The sequence below is a fragment of the Abramis brama genome (genome assembly GCF_963993115.1).
Source record: "Abramis brama genome assembly, chromosome: 2".
Lineage (NCBI taxonomy): Eukaryota > Metazoa > Chordata > Actinopteri > Cypriniformes > Leuciscidae > Abramis > Abramis brama.
The window spans coordinates 6,334,888-6,360,725 of NC_139964.1; the positions used below are offsets into that span (position 1 = coordinate 6,334,888).

The following is a 25,838-nucleotide window of genomic DNA, read 5'->3' on the forward strand; positions in this document are numbered from 1 at the left end:
TTATGATTTATCCTGTTGTGTCATTATAGACAGATTGACAATTTATCTGTGTTAATATTTTGTCTTTTTAACTGTTCTTCTTTTGAGTTTTAATAACCCTTAGCATACTGATTATATGAATTTGGCCCGCAAACACAACATCCATTGGGAAACAAATGTAAACCATAGGCTACTGTGATGTCTTTTGTAAACAGGGCGTGACGCGAATTTATTAACCAATTAGTTTTTAAACTAATCATAAATGCACTGCAGGGGCGATATTAGACCTATATAACACGTGATAATCTGTGTGCAAAAAAAGGGTTTAAATGGATGTAATAAAGTAACATAACCGTTTTGTTATTAGAGTATTTTTTAAAAAAAATTTAATTGGACGTTAAAATATAATTAAACTGGATCATCATGATCCAGTTTAATTTAAACACAAGCTTTTTATCTTCAGCTTCATATTTTATAATACTAGATTTATGGGCATATTGCTTCAACGTAGCTTAGGCTATAGTCTACACACAAAGTGCTAATATTTGCCGCAGTGAATGTGCACGAATCACTTTCACTTTCGAATTCCTGATCCAGAGGAGGAAAGTTCATGATTTTAGCATGTCTGGTAAAGCTGTTGAAAAAGCCCATCGTGGTTTGAAAAGTGGGAAATGCCTATTTCTTTATTTACCTTTTTTCTGTAGCTTGTTAGTTTACCAATTTAATTGATTTGTTGGTGTGTTTACTGGATTAGGCTAATTAAAATGAATAAAATGTCCTTTTTTGCCCTTATCCTTTTTCCGTTGCTCACCCCATTGTTTAGATACAATTGCTTGCAATATCACTTTGCACTAATTTACACAGTTTAGGATTAAGGCAATTTTTAATGAAATTTAGGTTTTTTTTCTCTGAATTGATGTTGAGTGTAACTAATGAAGACCTTTTTTAACCACAGCATTGCCTAAATTATTACGATCTTTAAAATAAAATTTCATAACTAGGCTTTATATGGATGTTTACTTTAATTCTCCCCAGAGACCACAGTTAAGCCGATGTTGATGTGTCAAAGTTAATTGCATTGAATTAATGTTACAAAGTGATGCTGGTTCAAAATCTGATGTTGAAACAATGTTGAATTGGCAGTGTCATTGAATCAGTGTTACATGAATCAGTGTTACATGATTTTGATTCTACATTACTGCTGTTGAATCAACACTGAAATTAAAAAAGAATAATTGATTGGTGATATTGTTGGATCAATGTTACAATGATTCTAAATTACTTTTATTTAAACACTGGAACTACAACTGAAATGTATTGTCAACATAATTAAATCAGTGTTACAATCTGTACCCAGATTTCATTTTGAAACAACTTTATTATTTCAACTATACACCCAGTTCCTGATCATTTTAAAGTTTGGGGCAGTTCTTGAAGTGGAAATTAATTATTTTTAATTTTAATTAAATTAACTAATATCTCTGCGCCCAAGTACACTGTTAAAAAAAACCTGTGAAATTTACGGTAAAAAAATGTCAGCTTGGTTGCCAGTATTTTACCGTAAAAAATATGGTAGCAACCTTACTTTGAAAAAAAAAAAAAAAAAAACCTTCAGCAGGATTTAAATGTGTGGTAAAAAAAACATCAGTTGTGGTTCCCAGTACTTTACCATAAAAAATAGTAAAGTACTGGGTTTTCCCAGTTTTCACGGGACAACCGTTATATTACATAAACCGATAAATGGTATCATTAAATTTCACTAAAGTATTAAAGTCTGCTTTATATCTTTGTAATATACTGATAACATCATAATAACACAAGCGGTAAAAAAGAAAAAAATCACGATGATTTAAGTATACTATTAGTTTTCCACAAACTGAGGCACATGTTAATATTTAGAAGGTGCACAGTGTCATACACACAAACACAAAACACCATCATGGTGACACACACATGACTCCAAATAATGCCATAAACATTCATTAAACAATATATGATGTAATATAAACCCCAAATGTATAAAACTGATAACAAAAACCAAGAAGAAACATAATTATTTAAATGAAATAGCATCAAATGTGAAGTGTCACACAGGGAATTCTGGGAATGTCCATTTAGAGAAACAACAGGAACAGAAAAAGAGACGAGCAGAAACACAAGAACTACAACTGACTTCAGACACAGTCTCAGATGAAATCAACTGAAGATAAAAAACATTAAATCTGTGAAGATCTCAGCAGAGGAGGATTAAACAACTCCACAAACAGCATTACCAGCTTCACTTATTACTAACCAGACTGACTTTATTTCTGTCAGACGTCTACAGTTCTGTTTGAGAATTAACAGAGGTTTAGATGTTGATGATTTATTGTTTCATTTGAAGTCACCATGATGGAGATCAGTGACTGCTTTAGTTGGGCTCTTGACCCTTGACTTTCTGACATTAGTTTTTCTCTGCCTGCTGTAACTCTGTGTTTATAAGACATGTTGATTATGGCTAGGAAATCAGAGAGAAAATGAGTCATGTGATGTTGGTTGTGTCAGTGATGGCAATCACCATGTTTGATTCACTGAGCTCTTATAGAGTCTTATCTTTGATTATATGTGTTTTTAATTTTACATTATTGATTGTAGTAGCCCTACGATTCTACAGCATGTGATCCATCATTGCTGTGATAATCAGATGAATTTTTAAAACATTGTGTACAATAAAGGTTTGAACTGTTGTATCTTTCAGACACACACAGACATCAAGAATCAGCGTATGAATCTCAACAATGGTGATGATAAAAGTGCAGTGCACTTGATGGAGCCTCCAATCAAAACTCATCACTATCTCCCAGCATGCATTGCAGCAGGAATACATTATGCTGAATTGCCTTAGTATTTTCTTTTATTATTATATCTGCTTTTATTTTTGATGTTGTTTTTGTTGCAGCTTTTTAGTAGCTTGTTTTGTGATGTTCAGAGTTTTATCTGATTATTGTGTTGATTGTCACCGTTGTTGAGATTCATACGCTGAATCTTGATGTCTGTGTTGGTTTAAATCAAGCAGTAGTTCAAAACCTTTTTTCTACACCATGTATTTTTAAAGTTCTTCAGATTATCTGTCGCTCACTGCTGGCTTACGGAGATATTATACTCAATAATATGAAATATTTATTTTTAATATTATAATTAATATTATCACTTTGCTCATAATATGACGATTATCTCATCATTAACCTGCCATCATCACCTGGTCACTTTTTCTCTCTGATTTTCATGCCATAACGTTTGTGTTATATAACTACACAGTTAAAGGCAGTCAGAGTAAATCTAAAGTTAAAAAGTTAAGGGTCCAAGAGCCCAACTAAAGCAAACACTCATCTCCATAATGGTAACGTCAAACTTTATTATTTTCAATAAAACATCAACGTCTAAACCTCTGGTAATTCTCAATAATTAGATTACAGGAAACCACAGCTGGCAGGTTTTTATTTTTTATATAAAAGTTCAGTTCAATGTTCAATGCCATAAAACCTAAAATATTACTACCGTATTTTTTACGGTAAAGCACTTGCAAGCTGCTAGTTTTTTACCGTAAACTTTAGTTCAGTGCCGTAAAAGCAAAAACAATTCTACCGTATTTTTTACGGTAAAGTACTGGCAACCACAGCTGCCAGTTTTTTTCCGTAATGTTTAGATCACTGCCGTAAAACCTAAAATATTACTACCATATTTTTTACGGTAAATCGCTTTCAACCAGCTGCCAGTTTTTTACCGTAAACTTTAGTTCAATGCCGTAAAACATAAATATTTATACCGTATTTTTTACAGTAAAGTACTGGCAACCAGCTGGCAGTTTTTCACCATAATTTTTAGTTCGATGATGTAAAATTAGTAAACATTTGCTACCGTATTTTTTACGGTAAGGTACGGTAAATGCAACGGTAAGTTTTTTTTTTTACAGTGTACTTCCAAAATCCGTACATTTAACAGTATATTAATGTAAAATTACATGAAATGTCCCGTGAGAGCTATTACAGTTTTTCACTGTATATAGTAAGGGTAAATACCGTTAAGGAATTTAAAAAAAAATTCCGTTGCTTTTTTACAGTTTTTTACTGTTAAAATTACGAACATTTTTATAGCCTGTGCTTCCCCCTAATATAGTCCCAAGTCAATATCTGCTTAGGAAATCGCCTGGTGTTAATCTGCATCGCTATTTGTACTCGTTGTGAATGCGCAGGCTACAAGAAGTAATTAGGTGGGGGTTTTTATCACTTTTACTCAGGCCATGCTAGCTGGCAACAAAGGATCCATGCACTGAGACAAAAAGAAGGTGAATAAGCCCTATTTCAAAAAACGCGGTGTTCCTTTAAGTGTACTGTGATTTGGGTTTTTTTTTTTTTTTTTTTTTTTGGCACATGTGTTTCATCAAAACGTCAGTGCTGATTCAACATACTTTAATCACTGATTATGTCAGTCTCAACCAAATTAATGATTTGGATGAAAACTTGCTATCAGGTACAAGTAAGAAGATGGACAAGCACCCATTTAATGAAATGTCTGGTATATGAAATCCTTTCATACAGAGTGTGCCATTCACTTGTCAAGTTCAGGGAGGATTGATTGATGGAATGATTATTACTGTTTGTGGACGGGTTCCCCTTGATGCCAACAGGTAAGTAACAATTTACTCAATTTAAAAGAATTTTAATAGAATTTAATATTAAGAATTGAAAACATAACATTTGCTTTGTGGAATATTACATATGTATTGCTTTTAGATTAATAAATATAATACATCTTAGTACAATGCAGCTAAACTTTATAATATCATACGCATAATTGTTCTGTTTGTGACTAACTAAAGTGCAGACACCAGTATTGTTGTGTCCCTTAGATTTGCTAAACTTTAGATTACCCACATAGCAACATTGTGTCAGACCAGATCCGGCCCACATCTGGCAGACGTGGAAAGATGATCTGGCCCACATGCAGCGTGGAATTACGGCACTTGGGTGGGCCGCTCCTGTTTGCCAGATCTGGGCCACAAGCAGGCCATAGCAATGCCACATCTCAGCCAAGAGCAAAGAAATAAACCAGAACTGGACCTTATCTGAGCCACAAAATCTGTGTATATTAAATATGAAGTCATCTCAGCCTGTTAACAAAAAGAATCACTGAAGAAAGAAGAGAACAGAAAAAAGAGACGAGCAGAAACACAAGAACTACAACTGACTTCAGCCACAGCCTTAGATGAAATCTAAGGTTAAAGTACTGGTCAGTAATAAGTGAAGCTGGTAATGCTGTTTGTGGAGTTGTTTAATCCTCCTCTGCTGAGATCTTCACAGATTTAATGTCTTCTTTTCTCTTCAGTTGATTTCATCTAAGACTGTGGCTGAAGTCAGTTGTAGTTCTTGTGTTTCTGCTCGTCTCTTTTTTCTGTTCTCTTCTTTCTTTCAGTGATTCTTTTTGTTAACAGGCTGAGATGACTTCATATTTAATATACACAGATTTTGTGGCTCAGATAAGGTCCAGTTCTGGTTTATTTCTTTGCTCTTGGCTGAGATGTGGCATTGCTATGGCCTGCTTGTGGCCCAGATCTGGCAAACAGGAGCGGCCCACCCAAGTGCCGTAATTCCACGCTGCATGTGGCCCAGATCATCTTTCCACGTGTGCCAGATGTGGGCCGGATCTGGGCCGACACAATGTTGCTATGTGGGTACATATAATACATAGGCTACATACAAATTATAGTTATAAATAAGGCAACACAGAAAACAAGTGTCATGTCGATTCAAATTGTATTATAAAATAAACTATAAACACGTTTACAGATTGTGAGCCCTACAAACTACTGCGCCAATTCTTCATCTATATTTTAAAGATGGAGCTGGAACTTTCACAGTAGTCCATCCAGTCACTGATTGCGACCTTGGGTGGGAAAAAAGGACATCAAGGTGCTGATGTTCAGCTACATTTTTTTTTTTTTTTTTTTTTTTTACAAATTATTAACTTTAAATTTAGGTAGGACAAATTCAAGTGGCAATCCAAAAATTACCCAAGGTGTAAAGTTCCCATCTTGAACACATGCTTTTAAAGAAACAGATTTTGAATTATTTTAAAGTGATGCCCAACAAATGAGATTGTTAGTAAGAAAGTCCCTTTAGATCTTTTAGAAGGTTACCTTACTGAAGCTGCTGACGTTTATTTTCTTCCCTCAAGATGACACTTTAATAAAAAAGTTTTAAAACTTTTGCTTTTGGTGGTGCTTTAAGCTCTATTAAAAATAATTACATTTTTGTGCCCCTCTTCTCTCGGATCAGCACTTTGTGCCAAAGTTTTGTGATTTTATTTTGAGCTTTGTATTCTGTATCCATTTAAAAGTTAAATAATATACAAAAATAAAGCAAATACATTTTAGAGGTGTCTGGTGTGTGTATTACTCTATAGTGCGGCACTCTTCAGACAACATTTTTCAGATATACCTGCAATTTGCTTGTTTCAAAAAACCATCTGGAATCTGCCACAAAATAAGTGCACACACAACACCCTTTAAAAATATTAATTACTCAATGCCACATATTAAGCAGTTTACAACTGACAATCTAACTACTGTAAATCCTAGGGAATTAAGTGTTTTGTAATAAAACTGGCTAAAAACAGCATGACAAAATGAAAATAAATGGAAAGAGAGTGTGTAACATTTGTTTTCTTTATTATTATTTTTTTAGCAATTATTTCTAAAAGCTGAAGGAATCTTTCCTCTCTCTCGTCGCTCTTTCTTTTCTTTCCTCCCCTTCATTAGCCACTCTCCACTCTGTAAGAACACAGGTGTGTTCATCAGCCCCCTGCAAAATCAATACAGAATTTATCATTAGTGATGAACCATGGGCAATCTATATTATTATATTAATATTAATGTTACATGGACAAGTTGAGGTACACTTGATAACATAACAGTAGCTTGCTACGTAGCCAACACATATTACATATCAACACTGGTAAAGGAGAAATAAAATCGTTGTAAAATAAAAATTAAATGTTTTGTAACTAATCTCATTTAACTGAGAAACAACGTCGTTGTTTAAATAAAACAGTGTTAACTAACGTTAGCTGACAGGCATTAACTTAGCTCGTTCTGTTCGGTAATAATAATGATAAAATTGTCATTTAGCAGCCAATTCACAAACTTGTACCCTCGATTTACATTATTTAAACTTTTAACAAGTCAATCGTTTACTTATATGATGTTAAACGAATACAATTTTACCACAAATAAACAAAAAGTGTTTTGTAAAGTACTTACACTTGAAAACAGCCGCGTCTCCGTTTTCCGCCATTTTCAAATATAACGACGACAACTCCTCTCCCGTGGCATCATGGGATAGTAAAGTGTCCATCGTATGCGCACTTCAGAATCTCGCCGGATGTAGTAGGTCATCCGGGTACTTCTCGCCTACTGTTTTTCGAATTCTATGATTTCGGACATACTACTCTGCTCGCGTACTGTTTTTCGCATACTATATAGTAGGGAAGTATTCGATTTCGGACGCAGCTATAGACATCATATAGGTAGACGCCCTATCGACCGCTACTGCCTATTGGCACGGACGAGCCGTGGGGCCGCCATCTTAAACCGGTCAACCGCTCCGCTCAGTGTAATCTGTTTGGCAGGTGTCAGCACATTTAATTAATCATATCTCACTGAATACCAAACCGATTTTCACGCGGGTTTTTTTGCTGCAAAGGTCATACATGTAGCTATGATACAGGACACATTGCATATTTTATTCACAAAATACAACCAATAGTACGGTAATGTTAAATCTAACTTGTGAAAAGTAATCCCCGAGCGATGGTCCGCCGATTTGAGCAGGAATATGCTGCACGGTGCTCTGGCGTCTACTGCTGCTATGCAACGCAAATAGGAGTATGACCGGTTTAAGATGGTGGTCGCATTTCTTGCGCCCAGCGGCCAATAGGGCGTCTAGCTATATATGATGTCTATGGTCTAACATATAAGGAGATTAAAAAAAAAACACTGGATGGATTTTTATCATTTTATGATGGTTGTGTACAGGCACTGCCAACACACATTTCAGTACAAGCAACTTGTAAAAGTGCATGTACCATTATATGACCCCTTTAAAAGGATGAACTCTATTGCAGTGATTAACTTGATGTTCTTATTTATTTAATCCCTTAAGTTACAGATTAATAAATATAAATAAATGCACAGTCTAGCATTCTCCCAACATTCTTATGTCTTTGTATTAACAACTTAAAACTTAAAGCCACACTATGTAGGTTTTGCTCTCTAGGTCCCCCTACAGTTCGTGAAACAGTATTGTCTTCTACTACTGTCGTAAAATCTGTCATGGTAATACCAGGGGATAAACGTGCATTTGTTGACAAGCCGATACCCTGAACTCTGCAGAAGGAGTGCTCACGTCTTGGGCAGACTGCCTGCGTTGCGTGTGAAATGTCTTCATCCCAGGTACAGTGCACAGCAAAAACTCCAGTGTTAAATTAACACTCCTGGGAGTACATGTGAGACCACACTTGTAGAGTGTAAAGTGTTAAAATATGAGTGTTAAATTAACACTCAAGAGTGTTAAAGTTAATGAGATAATTAAGTGATTAATTGAGTGATGATTGATCATTATTGAAGACACCTGATGTTAACAAGCAGAATCACTGAAGGAGAAAATCACAAATTGTAAGCCACCGTTATGGTGATGGGTATTTGCTTTAGTTGGACTCTTGACCCATATATTATAAACTTTAGATTTTGTTTGGTTGTTGTATCTGAGTTATAACTGCCAGATGAACAAAGAAAAAATTTGATCTGATGGTGTTGGTTATATTATGACAATCATCATTTGAACTTGATCACTGAATTCATATTTCTGACTTAGATTTATGTTGTTGGTTACAGCATAACTGTGATTCTGCATAAATATCCAGAATTTTAGATATAATACAAAGGACTTCTTAAAAAAAAAAAAATCTTTCTTTTAGGCACACACAGATGTCAAGATTCAGTCAATGCATCTCAACAATGGTGACGAGCAGAATATTCAATTAGGAAAAGTAAATTAGACAATTCAGATCCTAATTTATTCATACCGCAATGCATGATGGGAGCCATTAATGAGTTGTGATTGGTGGCAGCCACTGCAACATGCTTTATTATTGTCACCATTGTTGAGATTCACAGGCTGATTATTGATGTCTGTGTTTCTAAATAAATTCATTAATTTGAAAGTCTTTTGATCAGAACAATGTTAATTAAATATTTTGGATTACATGAAAAATACTGAAAATCATATGCTGTAGAATCACAGAGTTGCTGTAATTAACAAATCCAAACTATCTCAATAAGTTTAGTTTTTCAGATCACAACATGATTATGTCAAAACATAACCAACACCATCAGATCACATTTTTTCTTTGTTCATCTGACTGTTATAAATCAATAACAGCAGACAAGCAACATTTAAAGTACACATATAATGGTCAAGAGCCCAACTAAAGCAAGCACTGATCACCATAACGGTGGCTTACAATTTGTGATTTTCTTCTTCAGTGATTCTGCTTGTTAACATCAGGTGTCTTCAATAATGTTCAATCATCACTCAATTAATCACTTAATTATCTCATTAACTTTAACACTCTTGAGTGTTAATTTAACACTCATATTTTAACACTTTACACTCTACAAGTGTGGTCTCATATGTACTCCCAGGAGTGTTAATTTAACACTGGAGTTTTTGCTGTGTGGCATATATTTCAGCATGTCATATGAATATAATTTCATGGGTTTTATTTTTTTCAAACGCCAAAAGATCGCGTAGCTCATGTTTACAAGCCAGCGTCATTATAGTAGCCTTTTGGCTACTGTTTTACAGAATGGATATGCTAATTAAATTCAATGTTTGTGTGGTAGGTAATAGCCATATATCGTCAGTATTATAATATCAAGCTACCATAGATGAATCTTCAAAGTTGAAAAATCGATTTGCATTATAGCCTGAGGCAAGACACTTTCACCAGAAAAATAAATAAACAAACATGACTATCAGCCTGCAGTCAGTTAGCCTAAAAGACAGACATCCCAACCTGCAAAAGGTCAGTTCAGGGAGGTATCCCAAAGACCCCCCCCCTCCACACACACACACACACACACACACACAAAAGGAAGGAGGACAAGGATATGACATTTCACCACAGAGTTGTTGTCCCTTAAATATATAAAGGCATAATACATGATTTCTATAGGCTAGGCCTATGCAATTATTTGATAATAATGTTACAATATGTAGATTACTTTTACTATTTATCTAAACTGCTTATACTATTCATGTAAACTGCTTTTATTTATATTCCATTGCAGCTTTAAACTAGCCTGGCAAGCCAGACCTACATCAAGATGTTAGGTCTGGAAACTCACCATAGACGCGGTTTAATCCGAGGGGCGGGATAAACGGCTGTCATTCAAAGTCCCTCTGCACGCAATAGGACAGCGCTTCAACCAACCAGAGCGTTTTCCCAACAGCAGAGCTAACGATAGATTCAACTTTTGCCATATCTGGGCGGCAAAACGACAAACACATCTTCCTTTTTTTAAGAATGACTTCAGTGCCGTTCTTTGCTCTTTTCTCAAAGAAAAACTTAACTCCAAATCCTCCAGAGTCGCGGCCAAAGCCGATTCGAAAGACTGTTCTCCAGCAGCAGCCGTCATTCAGTGTTTTCAAGTCGCAGCCAGGGAACCGTCGCAACTCTGTCGTCATATGTTAAGCCCGCCCCGCCTACTCTATACGCGACGTGACTGGCCTGACCCAATTTAGGTTTTTGCAGCTCGAAAGTCTATGGAGAGTTTCTAGACTACCCTGGCTGCAAAATACATTTTGCTGCCGCTAGGGTGCGTCTAGATTTCTAGGCTAGCTTTAAACAGGTCTAAGGAGTTTGTTGCTTTCATGTAGCCTTGGCAACTAGCCGGCCTGAATAATATGCACATGAATGAAATGAAACTTGTTGAACTCACCTCAACATGTCTTTTACAATCATTTAACCCACCATGGGCAATGCTGAAGTCTCTGTTACAAACTGTACAGCATGCAAGACTATCATTATGTTTTGTAAGACAGGGGTATACTTCATGTAGTCTGGCTTAAAATGTGTCTTGTACTTTCATTTTTTGGGGCACTCTCCCTCTGCCATGGCGCTCCTGTGTCTAGATACACTGAACTGATTAATTCGGTTCGGTTCTATCTTACATGCGCTTCATGAGGCACACACGCACACTAGCACACACACGCAAGGTCTCTCGCTCCCTCTCCCTCTCTGCTGTGCACGCGCTACACGTATATTAGAGCACAGTCTCTGTCTCCCATGCGTGCTCTTGCTCACTCGCTCTAGATTCCGGGAGATTTTAACTCATTTGCGGGTATCAGGGAGCCGCTATCAAAATGACTCCCGAAACTTTCCCGGGGGTTTGGGGGGTGTTGGGGGAAGTGAGGTATGCCGTAAAGCAGTCGAATTTTGTAGTTCTTTTTGTGCTCTGGTTACTACCCGAACCCAGAAGTTACATAGTGCCAGTAAAAGCGATACAGACACCGTCAGGCTATGGCAGACGTGTCATTAAACCTATTGTAAGTCGATGTACCATCACAAGGGTCTTGGAAATATATTATGGAGGTTGAAAAACTACATAGTGTTGCTTTAAAGGAACAAATCCTTAAAAAAAATGTAAAGCACTAGTCAATTGACTAGTCAATTGATCAAAAATAGGATTTTTTATATTTGTATATTAAAAATACAAATCAACACTGGGCTATGATCCTCAGTTATACTGTAAAAAAAAAAAAAGAAGTAAAAAATAAACAATGACAGTCAGCTATAGCTAACAGACAAAATTGAAATATCTATGGATGATCTTTTAGTTGCACGACTCCAGAAAGACCACGCCAGAGAACTTCATAAAGCTAAGAAAACCGAGAAGAGGAAGAAGAAGGACCCATCTCTCACAGAACGAGCTGATCTATCAATGTAAACAAATGATGAGGATTCTCAGGCAGATGGAGAGATTGCATAAAAGATTACTTAGTGTTGTTAGGGGAGTTATGTTAGCGAATCAGTTTAAATGTCCTAATTGTGAAATAGGAGAGGCTTGAATCATACGAATCACTTGATACGAGCTTGCCCTGTTTGAAGTTTAAATGTCATTGCCATTGCCTTTGCAAAGGAAGTTTGCAGTGCTAGATGCATGTTGCAAGCTTGCTTTGCAAACACAGTGTTTGTGGTTTCCTTTGCTCTCTCTGAATAGTGCCAGTGGAACAACAGGTATTAAGGCCATGTCTGCTTAGTTGACCTTTTAACATGATTTAAGAAGTAATGAAGAGGCCGCCTCACTAACTGTGAGAAGCGGGCTGTGGTTTTAACACCTGCAGGTGAAGAAATGGTCAAAATGTCTATTAAGCTTTTTAGCGTTGGTGGCACATATGAGATATACACATATGTTTATAGCAAAATAGCCTTGGAACAGTGGAATATTCCAGGCCAGTTATTTTACCTTTTGAAGAATTGCTTCATTGTAAGAGACAGCCCTAAACGCTTAAGACGGCCCCAATCAAACCATGTAAAAGGTTTTGTTTCCCGTTGTTCGGGGCCGCACTTCGAGGTGAAGACCTATACGTATTCGTTTTTCCTTTTTGAATTTATTGTCTTTGTATTATTGTGAAACCTTTTTAAGTAAAACGCAACCAATTCTTGGTGATTCGAAGAACTTTTAAAACAAGTCTCAGAGTGATTTTTTCCTAGAAGTATCTTTACTATGTTGTAGTTTGGATATACTATACTAATACTAAGCAAAAGCCCAGTGAAACAGACCCAGGACTGAACTGGATCGGACAACGCCGAGGACTCTGAAGCCATTTATAGCATCACTAACCTGCAGGTAAGGACAATCTCTGATTGTGATAGGTTATGGGAATGTTGTAGAAGGATTCAGATGTTACAGCGGTATAGAAACACAACAAAAGTACAAAAATAAATTTCCATAAAACACAGTTATTTTACTGTATTTCACTGTAAGGCAAATGTCTTGGAGTTGATCAGCAATAGCACACATGCATGAATTAATGTAACTATACGTAACTCTTATTAAGAATGAACAGAGGTTCAAATGTTAATGTTTTCTTGAAAATAATAACGCTTGATGTCACCATGATGGTGATCAGTGTTTGTTTTACTTGACAATTTAATATAGTTTTTTTTCTTTTATTATTTTAGCACTGTGTTATATATGTTTCTTATGACAAAAAACTTATGAACAACTGCCTTTTCCTATTTTTTTTTTTTTAGTTCTTCAATTTACTCTCACTTGTGGGAAACTACATGAGTGTTAAATGCCAATATTAGAAAAAAATTACATTTTACAATTAATTAAAATTACTTGGCTCAGGTGTACGGATCTGACTTTGACCGGAGATGACCCACCCTCCCTGGGGCCGGCCCGGGAGGTCTGCGAGCATGGAGCTCTTCTTCAAATACAAGATATTTTTGGACATTTTTACAAGGAGGAATATCCTCCCGTGTGTCTTTCACCCCTAGCTCACCCAGGATGGTGCACGTTCACCGTTGTGCACGCCCTGGCACCGAGGGACTGGGTGTCCAAACCAGACCCTATTTACTGGAAGTCTCGCCCGCACAAAGTGCACTTTCTCTGGCCTGGGTCAGGCTGTTTCTCCACCCGGTCTGACCACCACGGTTCTCTGGTCCATGTTCCTTGTCCGAGCGGAGCATTGTCCCTCCTCCACAAAGACCCAAAGATCCATTTTAGGACTGACTTTGCTCCAGACGGAGCTCCAGCGGTGGCGGACAAATCCGAATCTGGCTCAGGACGGGCCACTCTCCCTGGGCTGGCCAGGGGAGGTCTGACAGCATTGAGTTTTCCAAATGTATCACAATAATTTGGACATAGTTAATTTTTTTTTAGGAGGAATTTCCTCCAGTGTGCCATTCACCCTTAGCACGCCAAGGGCGTTGCACCTTCACTTGGATGCGCACTGGTGGGTCATCAAAAAATTGTGCTTAATTGACCAATCTCCATGATTCTGTTACTAGTCCGACATTAGTTCTGGAATGTGTGGTTGTCAAGCTAGCTGTCAAGATTCTTACTGTTACAACATGTGTTGTTATGGAAGTTTCAGAGTGGAAAAAGTAAGTGGATCAGTTTACCCCCAGCTGGTTCACTTTACCCCCTTGATTTCTCTGGTCTGTCTCAGTTTACCCCTAAGCTGGGGTAAAGTGAGACACAAGACCACTTTTTTAAAAACAATCATATTTTCACTGCCCTTCGTCCTGAATACATTCTAATAATTTTCATTGCTAGGAAACATCCTGAATTAATGGGAAATGTGTAAATTTGACTGATATATCATTTTAGCTTGCTTAGAGGGTAACGAATGTAAAAAATGTCTCACTTTACCCCACTCTCCCCCTACAGCTCAACTAACGCGATCGTTATAAAGGTGTTTAAACAACAAAACACTTCCACTTGCATATATTTGACAATCAGAATATCAGATATTTCATGCCATATCTAACAAATTTGTGAATATTTTGAATAAAAAAGGAAAATTACATAAAAGCAGAACATCATTCATTCAGCTCTGTTGTTGCTGCGGTGTGACACGTGACAAGCAATGACGCGTCACCATGGAAACCATAAAGTGACACATTCTAAATAACGGTCGCCTTGAAAAACTCACGGTCAGCCAGAATATTTTAAACTTGTGTGAAAGGGTTAAAAAAATCCGCTCCTCGCTCCTGGCAAAATCACGCAACTCCGCTCCTCACTACGCTCCTACTCCGCACCGCTCACATACTCTGTTTCACATACATAGCTTTGGGCAGATGCATGTTATGCTAATTTTATTTGTGTGAGTGCAGTGGATTGGCTGCACGCGCTCAGTGCTCTCTTGTAGGGTCGTCCATATGCAAATCACTGTCTGACTGCACAAGATAAAGACTGGTGAAGATCTGAGAATGTTTCCAAACCAGCTCTGCAGTTGCAACTAATCAACTAGCTGGTCAAGCAATGGATTCTACAAACAACCAAGATTCTTGTGAGAAGTGCATGAAGAAAAATTGTGAATGTCAGAAATCAGACTCTTCGTGCTGTAGTGCTGAGGCCTGTGAAAACTGCTGCTGTGGATGTTGTTGGAACTTTTGCTGTGGCTGTATTGCATCATCTCCTGATTGTTGTGGTGACCTTTTTTCTATTGGTATTCAAAACTGTACTCTGCTGTGAGTGTTTGCAGGATATTGCCTAGGTGAGAAATGTTTGCTAACATGTGGTCTAGTCACAATCTACTGAAACATGTCATACTAACACTTACTACTGTCCATGGAGAAGAGTTGAAAACTAATAGGAGAAAAATATAAAAAAAGTGCTTAATGTATTTTAATCTTTCAGTAAATATAAACATCCTTAGAACTCACTTACATTCCTATAAGATGATTTGTCTTGTTTTCAGAAAAAAAAAAAATCTTGAATTTTGTTTTTCACCCCATTGGCATAAACATTATTACATTTCGGATCTAAACATGAAAAAAATTTTTTTTTAAACTTAAAGTATTAAAGTGAGTATAAGGATGTTTAGATTATTATTATTATTTTTGGAAAACAAGACAACAATTTTTTATGTCAATAATACACTATATATATATATTTTTCTTTTTTTTTGCTTAATGTGTCCAGAGTAAATTGATCTGTGGAGACGCTGTCGCTCAGGACCCAGGATGTGTTTCAGCTCCAGTGAAGAACATGATCAACACAAGCACAACAGCACTGCAAACCACAATCAACATCAGCATCTTTATCATCATCATCATCATCATCTTTATCCTCATTATGGGTGTTAAATCTGTACATACAAATACAGTTTCTGCCAAAGATCCAAAGACACTTCATAACAAATCCAGTGAGAAATAAATGTCTTCTACTTTTTCTCTCCTTTGGGTGGATATTTCATTAAACAAACATAGTATGTTTCTTGTTTAGTTATATTATGTTTTTGTTTAGTTTGATTATGTAAGAATATGAATGTCTGCTAAACTGATGAGCTGTTTTCTGTAGTTTATAATTAATAAATAAAATGTAAAATATAAAAAATAGAAAATAAAATTTTCGCTCTCCAGGACAACAATGATATTAAGAGACAGTTTATTAAATATGTGGTGGTCAAATGCTGGACAGATGCTGATCAACTTCTGTAAACATTTATTTGGTGTTGATTATATAATTTTGCATATAAGTCTTAAGTGTCTTTTATTAAACAGTTCTAGTAAAGAATTTAAGGTTATTTAATTGTTTGACTCTCCTGTGTTGTATAAGTTTGCAGAAATAACAGTATGCATGTGAGCAGCGATAAAGAGAAAATCACAGAATTACACACACACACATGCATTCTTTTTTTTTTTTTATTACAGAGAAAGTGCAGTAAAATTAAACAATGATTCTACAATTTTTTATAGAACTGCTAAATTGCCTTAAAAATACAGACATTCAGACCACTGAAAAACCAGACCCTCTTCCTTAAATAAAGGTAAATGTCATGAAGTTTAACCTGAGATGTCAACAAATATAAATAAATGGAAGAAAAGAGAAACACAAGAACAGGCCAAAAGATGATGATTGTGACCATTAATAAATAACCAACATCCCCATGTTCACATTTATAAAAAAAATTCAAAAATTGCCATAAGAAATGTGTCTCAAAAGACATGGTTAGAGAAGCAATCAAAACTCATAAAAAAGTCAAGGGTCAAGAGCCCAACTAAAAAGCAAACACTGATCACCATCGTGGTGACTACAAACCAAGCAATAAAACAACATCTAGATAATTCTCAAAATGAACTTATAAAGTCAAACTGGTTAGTAATAAGTGAAGCTGGTAATGCTGTTTGTGGAGTTGTTTAATCATCTGAGAATCTTTTATCTTCAGTTGATTTCATTTAAAGCTGTGGCTAGTCAGTTGTAGTTCTTGTGTCTCGTCTCTCGCCTCTAAATTTTTAAGTTACCGGCCATTCAGACCCAGCTAACAGAGTTTTGTTACAAGATTGTTCTCCAGATATTCAGTGTTGGTTCTGGGAACATAAAAAATATCCAGTTTTCTTGACGTTAGAGGAACGTGTTTTAGAAGGCATGATGTTCCTCAAACGTTCTTTCAGCTTAATTTTGATTAACAGTTCAACATTCTAGGAACGCTGATTTGTAACATTCCAAGAACATGAAAATGTCCAGTTTATGTCCATGTTAATAGAATGTTATTCGAAGGTTAGTGTGATGTTCCTGAAACAGTCTTTCAATCATTAAAACACTTTGAACAAGCTCTGAAAGAGAGAGAAATAAGAACACAAACTACAACTTTCTTCAGACACAGTCTTAGGTTAAATCAATTAAATATAAAAGAAGACATTTAATTAGAGGAGGATTAAACAACTCCACAAACAGCATTACCAGCTTCACTTATTACTAACCAGACTGACTTTATTTCTGTCCGACGTCAACATAAGTTTTTATTGAAAATTAACAGAGGTTTAGATGTTGATGAATGATTGTTTCGTTTGACGGATAACTTCCACTTGCCCAAAAAAATTGTGGAAACCCACTTGGTTTTTATTTGAACGTGCTCCTCCTCAACTTTAATTTCACGAGTTAATACTTACAAATAAGTCAGATAGAATATTTGGGCTCCGGGCTCGGTATTCGGCCCGAACCCAGAGTACTCCCCAAAAAGCTGCAAATAAATGCAGGACAGCCACCAGAATGATGTTGATGACCCCCAAAAAACTTGTGGTATGCAAGGCTTAAGGTATCAGACGTGGGAAGGGGTTAGTCGCTGGTAGGCTTCTTGTAACATCGGGCGGGAGTTGGTTGTCATGACGTCGGATGGGTGTGCCTCTCAGGTGGTAGGCTGGGGATGGTCATACATGATGTACTTCTGCGGAAGCGGAGGAGAATGGTATAACCGCTAAAGTGGAAGCAAGAGAGTACAAAACGACACTGCAATTTTGGACATAGAATTGAGCTCCTGCGGGAGCGGTGTAGATGACACTTCTGCGGCAGTTGAGCAAGTTTGGACGGAGTAATGGAGCTCCTGCTGGAGCGGAGTGGATTAGCTGTAGCAGAAAGACTTGCTTTTGACTTGCTTTTGACTGTCCGATGAGCCAGTTGGGTGGAGAATGGGCTCCTGTTGGAGGAAAATGATGTTGCTGTAGTGTTGAAAACAACTTGCTTTCAAACTTTGATCCGAAAGGTGAGTGGGCAAAGATCTGAGCTCTTGCTGGAGCAGAAAATAGCACTGCTGTGGCAGTAAAGCGAGTTAGGATGGGGAACATGGCTCCTGCAGGAGTGGTGGCCTGTACAGTTGGGTGTATGAGAAGTTGACAATAAGAATTTAGCTGATGAGGGTTCGTTGGGCTTCTTTGATATGGAAGCGATTTGAGCCGATGTAACTCTTGAAGGCCTCCGATGACCAGCGACCAAGTGCTTGGATCTGCTGCTGGGAGAGGCCTTTTGGGCAGCTGTGGTTGCTGCGCCTATGCCAAATGAATGGCTGGAAAAGTGGTCTGCTGGGATGCCTGAATGGAGCAAAACAGACTCAAGGTGTTTTTGAAACCAGAAACGTGTGACGGGGCGGTTGGAGTCGTCTGCGAAAAGTGGGTCAGAAAGGGATTTAGTCTGCGAGTTTCTGAAAAGCATGAAGGCTGAGAGAGTTTTATACGGTTGGATTGATGATGAGAGATTGAAAATGTATATGAAATGGCCGTTCCTTGTTTGATCTGTCTTACTTTGCTTTATGAAATTAGAGATGGTTTCGTTGTCTAACACTGATAGATCTGTGATTGTGGGGTGGGCTTTTGGGTTAAAGCTGGAAGTGATGGTGAGTTCTGAGTATCTGAGGTATTTTGGACCCGGAAACATGTTTTGCAGTTATGATGAACTGATCGCAGGCTGCAATCCAAATGAGGCGTCTTAGGAGAGGCATTAGTACGGGAGAATTTGAGCGTCTTTTGTTGATGCAATGCATGTTTGCTTCAATGTCACAGTGCACTATGAGGCTGTTAGGCTGTTAAATCATTCTTTACCCCACAGGAAAGCTGCTACCACTAAAGGATAAAACTCGGACAGCGCTGAGGATGTTAGTGACTGCGGTGAGTCTTACAGCTGGGTGGGGCCATGACGTACAACACAGACGCGCTGCGCAAAAACACTACGTGAAAAGACTCGAGGCCCAGAGAGAAGGAAATGAATAGTGGAATAAAGTTGTTATTTTTGTTTGTTTTTGCGCACAAAAAGTATTCTCGTCGCTTTATAAACTTAACATTGAGCCACTGTAGTCACTTGGACTATATTAACGATCTCTTTAATAACTTTTCTGGGCCAGCAAGTTTCAATCCCTTAGAAGCCTATGGACAAGTGATCCAGCTCTCAGATTTCATCAAAAATATCTTAATTTGTGTTCCGAAGATGAACGAAGGTCTTTCGGGGTTGGAACAACATGAGGGTGAGTAATTACTGACAGAATTTTCATTTTTGGGTGAACTAACCCTTTAAGTTTTAATGTGACTCCGCCCACGGAGAGCGCGCACTATTCAAACGCAAATGATCTGAGGACGCAATCCTGTGAAACGCCCACATCAGCTGGATAACACACACCGCGAGTTCACTTTCAGACTCATGTACTTTACAACGCTGTGAGGAAAATGACTATCTTGATAATAATCCTGGAAAAATTACCTCAGAAGTGCTGGAAGATTCGAGGAGCAAAGGGATCCGGCTGAGGAATAGGTCAGTTCTATATTTCCTTTGTTCTAATCGCAAGTGTCTGTACACGCTGAATGAATGAACACACAGATGCGCGCTGTTATGTAGCTACAGCTGGAAAAAATACTGTTTAAATATGAATCGCGTTTCTATGTATGAATGAATGAACGCACAGGTGCACGCTGTTATGTAGCTACAGCTGGAAAAAATACTGTTTAAATATGAATCGCGTTTCTATGTGTGAATGAATGAACAGCTTTTACCAAACTCTATTGCTATACTGAGATGAGTAAAAATCGGATAGATTATAAAGTTTTTACTGTAAAATACTGCCACATCAAATAAGCTTATACTGTTGCCAATTTCTGCTCATATGAATTGAATTACGTATGATAAAATATATACTTTATTTTTTACAAAGAAAGATTATACTGGAAATATTGTTACAATTTTAATTGTTGTTGTAATTGTATAACCTTTTTAAAAAAATAAATAATACATATATATATATATATATATATATATATATATACAAGGATAGATGTAAACAAAATTTTAAAAAGTCAATATAAGCCTTCTCTTTAAATAATTGTATTATGCTTTATTAGTGACACATTTGGGTAGAGAATATATTCCAAATCTGAAAATACAGTATGAGAACAATTAACTGCACAATTACTAGAAATGTTTACCTTGGATATTATACAATTTGCAAGCACAATTTGTGGAAAAAACAACAACTGTGAACCAAATATATATATATATATATATATATATATATATATATATATATATATATATATATATATATATTGTCCTTGCATTCTTTCTTGTGGCCCAGTCACACACCTGAATGAAAGGCTCATTACGCATGCAGCCTCATTATGCAGGGGCCCATTGTCTCCTCAGGTGTGAACCACTCTATATGCATGATGGTGTTGGATCGTTGACGCCCACCTGCATATTGCCTTTCCAAACAAAAAGTGACTTACAAAATTTAAATCAATGTATTATTTTATGTGAATGATTAGGCAGGATGATTTTCACATCATTTTGAAGAAAAAAATCTAGGCGACAAAATGCATTATTCAGAAGTCTTATTGACACATATTTAGTATGTGTTTTGTGGCCTTATTTCAGACATTTTCACTTTTAGTTTTTTCAATAACCATGCATAAACATTATTTTCTCAAAAATACAAACATGTACATACATGTTACTCACATATTATGGTAGCCCTGTTTGTGCTAAATAGAGTGTAATTACACCTTTGCCATTAACATGTTTATAAGCAACTGAAAAAAACACAAATGTAAGAGCATGTCAGAACATCTCAAGGACCCCAAAAACACCTCAGACCCCAGAGGGTTAAAGAATAAGGACAGGCCATTCCATTGTTTAAGGAAGGTTATCCATAAACTGAGATTGTTGCAACATGAAGTAGTTAGAGAGATTTGGTCCTTTAGCGTGTGAACTGATGACGCGAGGAGTAGGAGATGTGGGATGAAAGAGCGGTCATGCCGGATGATGCGCATTGCAAAGTTTAAGTGACCGAGCAGAGATAGTAGCTCGGTTTAGAACAATTTGGATTTTCTAGGAGGGTGGATGCGACCAGAATAATCCGGCCGTTTTTTTTCTTGGGCAGTGAGGCCTGGAAGTTAACTGTGTCCAATTTAATGGCCAGAAATTCGATGGACGTGGTTGGTTTTGCGCCGCCACAATAGCTGCAAATGTGTAAGTAACGGCAGCATGCCGTGAGCATTGTCCTGAGTTTAAGTTATTACCAACTTGACTGATGGATGAGAAGCATCTTCTTTTGGAATCTATGGCTGAGTCGTTGAAATTTATGTTTGCTGTCCGCGGGACGTAACTGGTTGATTTTCCTGTTGGTGAATCTTGGCAAGGAGGATCTGGAGGGTTAATCAAAGGACAAGCTATGATGGAATGAAAAACGGATCTGCACACAGCGCAGGATATGTTACAGCAGCCTAGGAACACTCTATTGTATAGTTCTGTGTCTAGGGAGCCCCATTAAGGGCACTGGTTCCACTGGGCTATGCGGACGTATATGCGGTAAGTATAGAAGTGGGTTCCTCCGTACGATAACGCAAAATAATCATTTAATTCTCGTCTCGTTGATTGCATTGATTATTTGAACATGCTCCTCTCTAACTTTGTTTATGAAATATCATAAAGTGTAGGATGTTGGAAAATAACAATGTCTTTCTGTTAACCAAATGCTTTTGAATCTTTGCTATTGCTTCAATGCAAATGAACAAGCGTGCCATTATTTGTTGTGTAGTGACGTGTGTTTTCAAGTTAGCCAGATATGCGCAGATTCTGAGCTATACGCTGTATTTAAAATATCATGATAACTCATAAGTTGAGTTTTTGCGCAGATTTGTCTAACACAAACTTACCCAGAAAAGTGAGTAAACGCAGAAAATAACACTCCAAATTGGCTTGTGATTAGACAACCTTACCCGCCACCATTGATTTTTACCAGCATTTGGCTGGTGTTAATTTCAATCCATGGTTACTTCAGTTGATGGTCTATGACTGTTTTGTCCATTAAAGGTAAACATTTGGCGTCCTGTGCTGCCATGCATTTCACCGTTTTGTTTTTGTTGTTATTTTTTGACTGTGTGATTGTGGTTGTGGACAGCCGGTGTGATAACAAAGGGTCAATCATCACTTGATTATTCATTTAATTATCTCATTAAATGATCTGTTGGGATTTAAAGTGTTTCTGTTATCTGTGTTTTGTGGGCCACCATTATATTGAAGAGTCTGTGTTTAGGTCGAGGAGAAGATGACGACGCATTGATAATGTGCTGCATTTTGCATTATTTCAAGATCAAGATCGTTGTAGTTGTCAATACAGTGATTAATCCATACATGTGTGCTATTGCTAATGGTTGGGTTGAAGTAATAAAGGTAAGTTGATGTTCATTTGATGTTATATTTGGTTATGGGTTTGTAGTTTAAATTTATAACCAGTAGTGTTCCTTATTTGTGGATTCAAATGAAATAAATTGACAGTATTAATACAGTAACATAATATAAATAACATAACATAAATATACAATCAATGTGAAAATATGTATTTTTACAGATAAAATGCAGGATAATTTTACAATAATTTCACACTTTCTTTAGAAGTGTAAAATTCCATAAAATGAATTAATTTACACGAAATGTGATTTTTTCCCAGTTGTTTTTACTGATCGTGTTATTTTTACCTTAAAATAAAGGTAAATGTTATGTTTAATTGTAATGTGAGATGTCCATAACATACATGAATATAGTTGAGTGATGATTAAGTATATTCTAAATAAACTAATATATATATATATATATATATATATATATATATATATATATATATATATATATATATACATATATATATATTAAGTGTTTTTTACTGAGCATTTCACACTATTCACTGAATATCAAATGTCTATAGACTAAGCATATAACAAAGATAAAAAAAAAAAAAGAAATAAAAAAAAAGCAGTATTACTTAGATATTCATTCACTTACTCTCATTATTTTTCTCTTCATTGTTTCTTTCTTTTAGCCAAACATGAGGCCGTAGTGTTTGGGACACAGAGCAACAAAAATGTCCGCTTGCAAATTCCTTTATGTACAGCGGAAATAGAAAGTCTTCACATCCCTTTTAAACCAGCTAGGCATTTTTTATGTAAAATTGAAACAAAAGATAAATCACATCAGAACTTTTGCATATTTAATGTAATAATTACAACCTATGCAATGCCACTAAAAACCAGTAACATTTCAGGGGAAAAAATAAAGCTAAACAAACTTGGAATAAAAGAGTGTTCACACCCCTGAACTTATACTTGGTTGAAGCATCTTTTGGTTTTATTACAGGACTTTGTTTGGATGGGAGTCTCATCTTGACATGGCAACATTTTCCCACTCTATTTTTTATTTTGCAAAAACACTTTGATTCACGATTCCATCCACCTTTCAACAATGAGAACCCGTTGATGTTTTGTATAAGCTCTTTATTTTTACATTCAATGTGCAAATGCTCTGACTGAGTTATCTTTGCTTCATGTTTTACATCACTGTTTTAACAGGAGTGTGTAGACTTTTAATATCCACTGTATCTCTTGTGTGTGGAGCCCTGAAAAGCATCGTGAATTGATATAAAAATGTGTAATCATTTGTGTGTATTGTTTTTGTTACATATAGTTTGTTTAGCTTAAATGTTTAAAGATGTTTTGTTTAACTTTAAGCCTCATTGTTTGTTTTCAACGCAGAAAATAAAGATCTGATATTGCAAGTTTACAGTCTTCTGTCATACAACAGCATAAAAAGCAATAGATTTTTGGGACATTTACATGACGCAGTTTTCAACTAAAAACTGAATTTTTTTATGCCTTTTCGCTGTTCATTTATACAAGAGTGTTCTGGGGCCTAAAAACGCAAAACTTTTGAAAATGGGTTTCAAAGTGCAAGTTTAAAATGATTGTTTTTGTCTCAGAGTAAACTACAAAATGTGCTTTTGTGAAAACGTACTCGGTTACTAACGTAACCTCGGTTCTCTCTAGAAGAGGGAACGAGTACTGCGTAAATTATCTTACGCTAGGGGAAAATCCTTTTTCTGCGAGATATTGAAGCCAAAAATTATCCTTAATTTTGTAATAATGCAAAACGCGTTGCGGCAGCATGCAGACATAGGCGAGACAGCTCGCGCGCCTATTGGCTGTTCTGCGGCAACTGCAGCAGCCTATCGAGCGAGGCCTGGCATGACACCAGACCCAATGAGGGTGCTTCGCGCCCGCTGCGTCACATCCCGCCGAAACGGGCGTGGTCTAGGCCTATAAATATCGCTCGCAGGCAGCTATTATCTGGTTTTTCATCATCGAAGCAACCAGAGCGTGTGCATGCACGGCAAGATACGCAGTACTCGTTCCCTCTTCTAGAGAGAACCGATGTTACGTTAGTAACCGAGTACGTTCTCTTACGAGAGGTCTCTCGTACTGCGTAAGATATCTTACGCTAGGGGACCCAATGCAAAACGCCGTGCATGCTGAGATCTGACACCAAAGACCCAAGGGCAAAAGCCCAGGGTTCATATAGTGCACAATCACCCAGGGAACTCACAGGGAGTCCGGGAAGAGGGAGGGGAAAAGCCGCACTCTTCCACATATGGCAGCGTCGCTTAGACGCGAATTTCATCATACAGACAGGGCGAGGTACGGCCTGAACTGATGGGGAAATGTGGGTCTTACACAGTTTGCCCAGGCACATCTTGTGCTACTGCTTTTCACTGTCGATCGTCGAGCTGCGCTCAGTAGACGCAGCATTCTGAGCTGATAGCATCAGGTCAGATAGTACTGGTTAACTAGACCGACAGCAGCCTGGCCTGCAGGGCGGGAACCTCTAGGTTGTAAAACCTTATAAATGTAGACGGGGAGGCCCAGCCTGCCGCCGTACAAATATCTTGCAAGGCAATCCCACTCGACCAGGCCCACGAAGAGGCCATGCCTCTCGTGGAGTGCGCTCTGACACCCAACGGGCACTGCATGCCCTTGGAGGCGTATGCTAGCGCTATAGCATCAACTATCCATCTGGATAGGCTCTGTTTCGACGCAGCTAGTCCCTTAGTCCCTTAAAAAAATATATAAACACTGCCAACCCACTACATAGGTTTAATGTTATCTTTTTATACATTAATTTTCAAGCACGGGCCAAAATCTACTGCATCTCTTTTGAGTAGAATTTGCAAATGAAACATTTACCAAATTCAAGTGTGATTTACAAAAGTCAATATTGCCATTTTTTTAACCAAGGGGGCGTTTAGGTGGCGCGTGCACGTTTTTATGCGCGTGATCAAGTCTACACAGAAGCATCGCCTCGGTAGTACTCAACGGACTCTCTTGTGATCAAGTATGTTTATCCATTTCAAACACACAATTTTCAGGCCAGTATGTGTTTTTTTTTTTTTGTGTACTTATTTTTTATTGAAAAATATTCTTTTGTTAGAAAAACGTCG

The 25,838-nt window shown here is 37.1% G+C and overlaps 1 protein-coding gene and 1 long non-coding RNA gene across 3 annotated transcripts in view; both read left to right on the forward strand.

The window, feature by feature from the left end:
* Nucleotides 1-24,125, forward strand: part of LOC311077578 (B-cell receptor CD22-like) — a gene marked incomplete at its 5' end in the record, with an annotated part of 296,388 nt that extends 272,263 nt beyond the window's left edge. Inside the window, one exon of the mRNA XM_084106114.1 lies at nt 23,391-24,125. Within this exon, the coding sequence (XP_083962240.1) occupies nt 23,391-23,408 (18 nt within the window). The 3' untranslated portion in view covers nt 23,409-24,125. The remainder of the gene's footprint in view (nt 1-23,390) is intronic.
* Nucleotides 9,769-16,334, forward strand: LOC311078193. 2 transcript variants are annotated; one of them, XR_014605072.1, is made up of 3 exons: nt 9,769-12,928; nt 13,436-15,308; nt 15,737-16,334. It is a non-coding gene; the product is annotated as an uncharacterized lncRNA (long non-coding RNA). The 2 variants fall into 2 exon arrangements; XR_014605073.1 differs by having other exon boundaries at nt 14,926-15,308.
* Nucleotides 24,126-25,838: the final 1,713 nt, after the last annotated feature.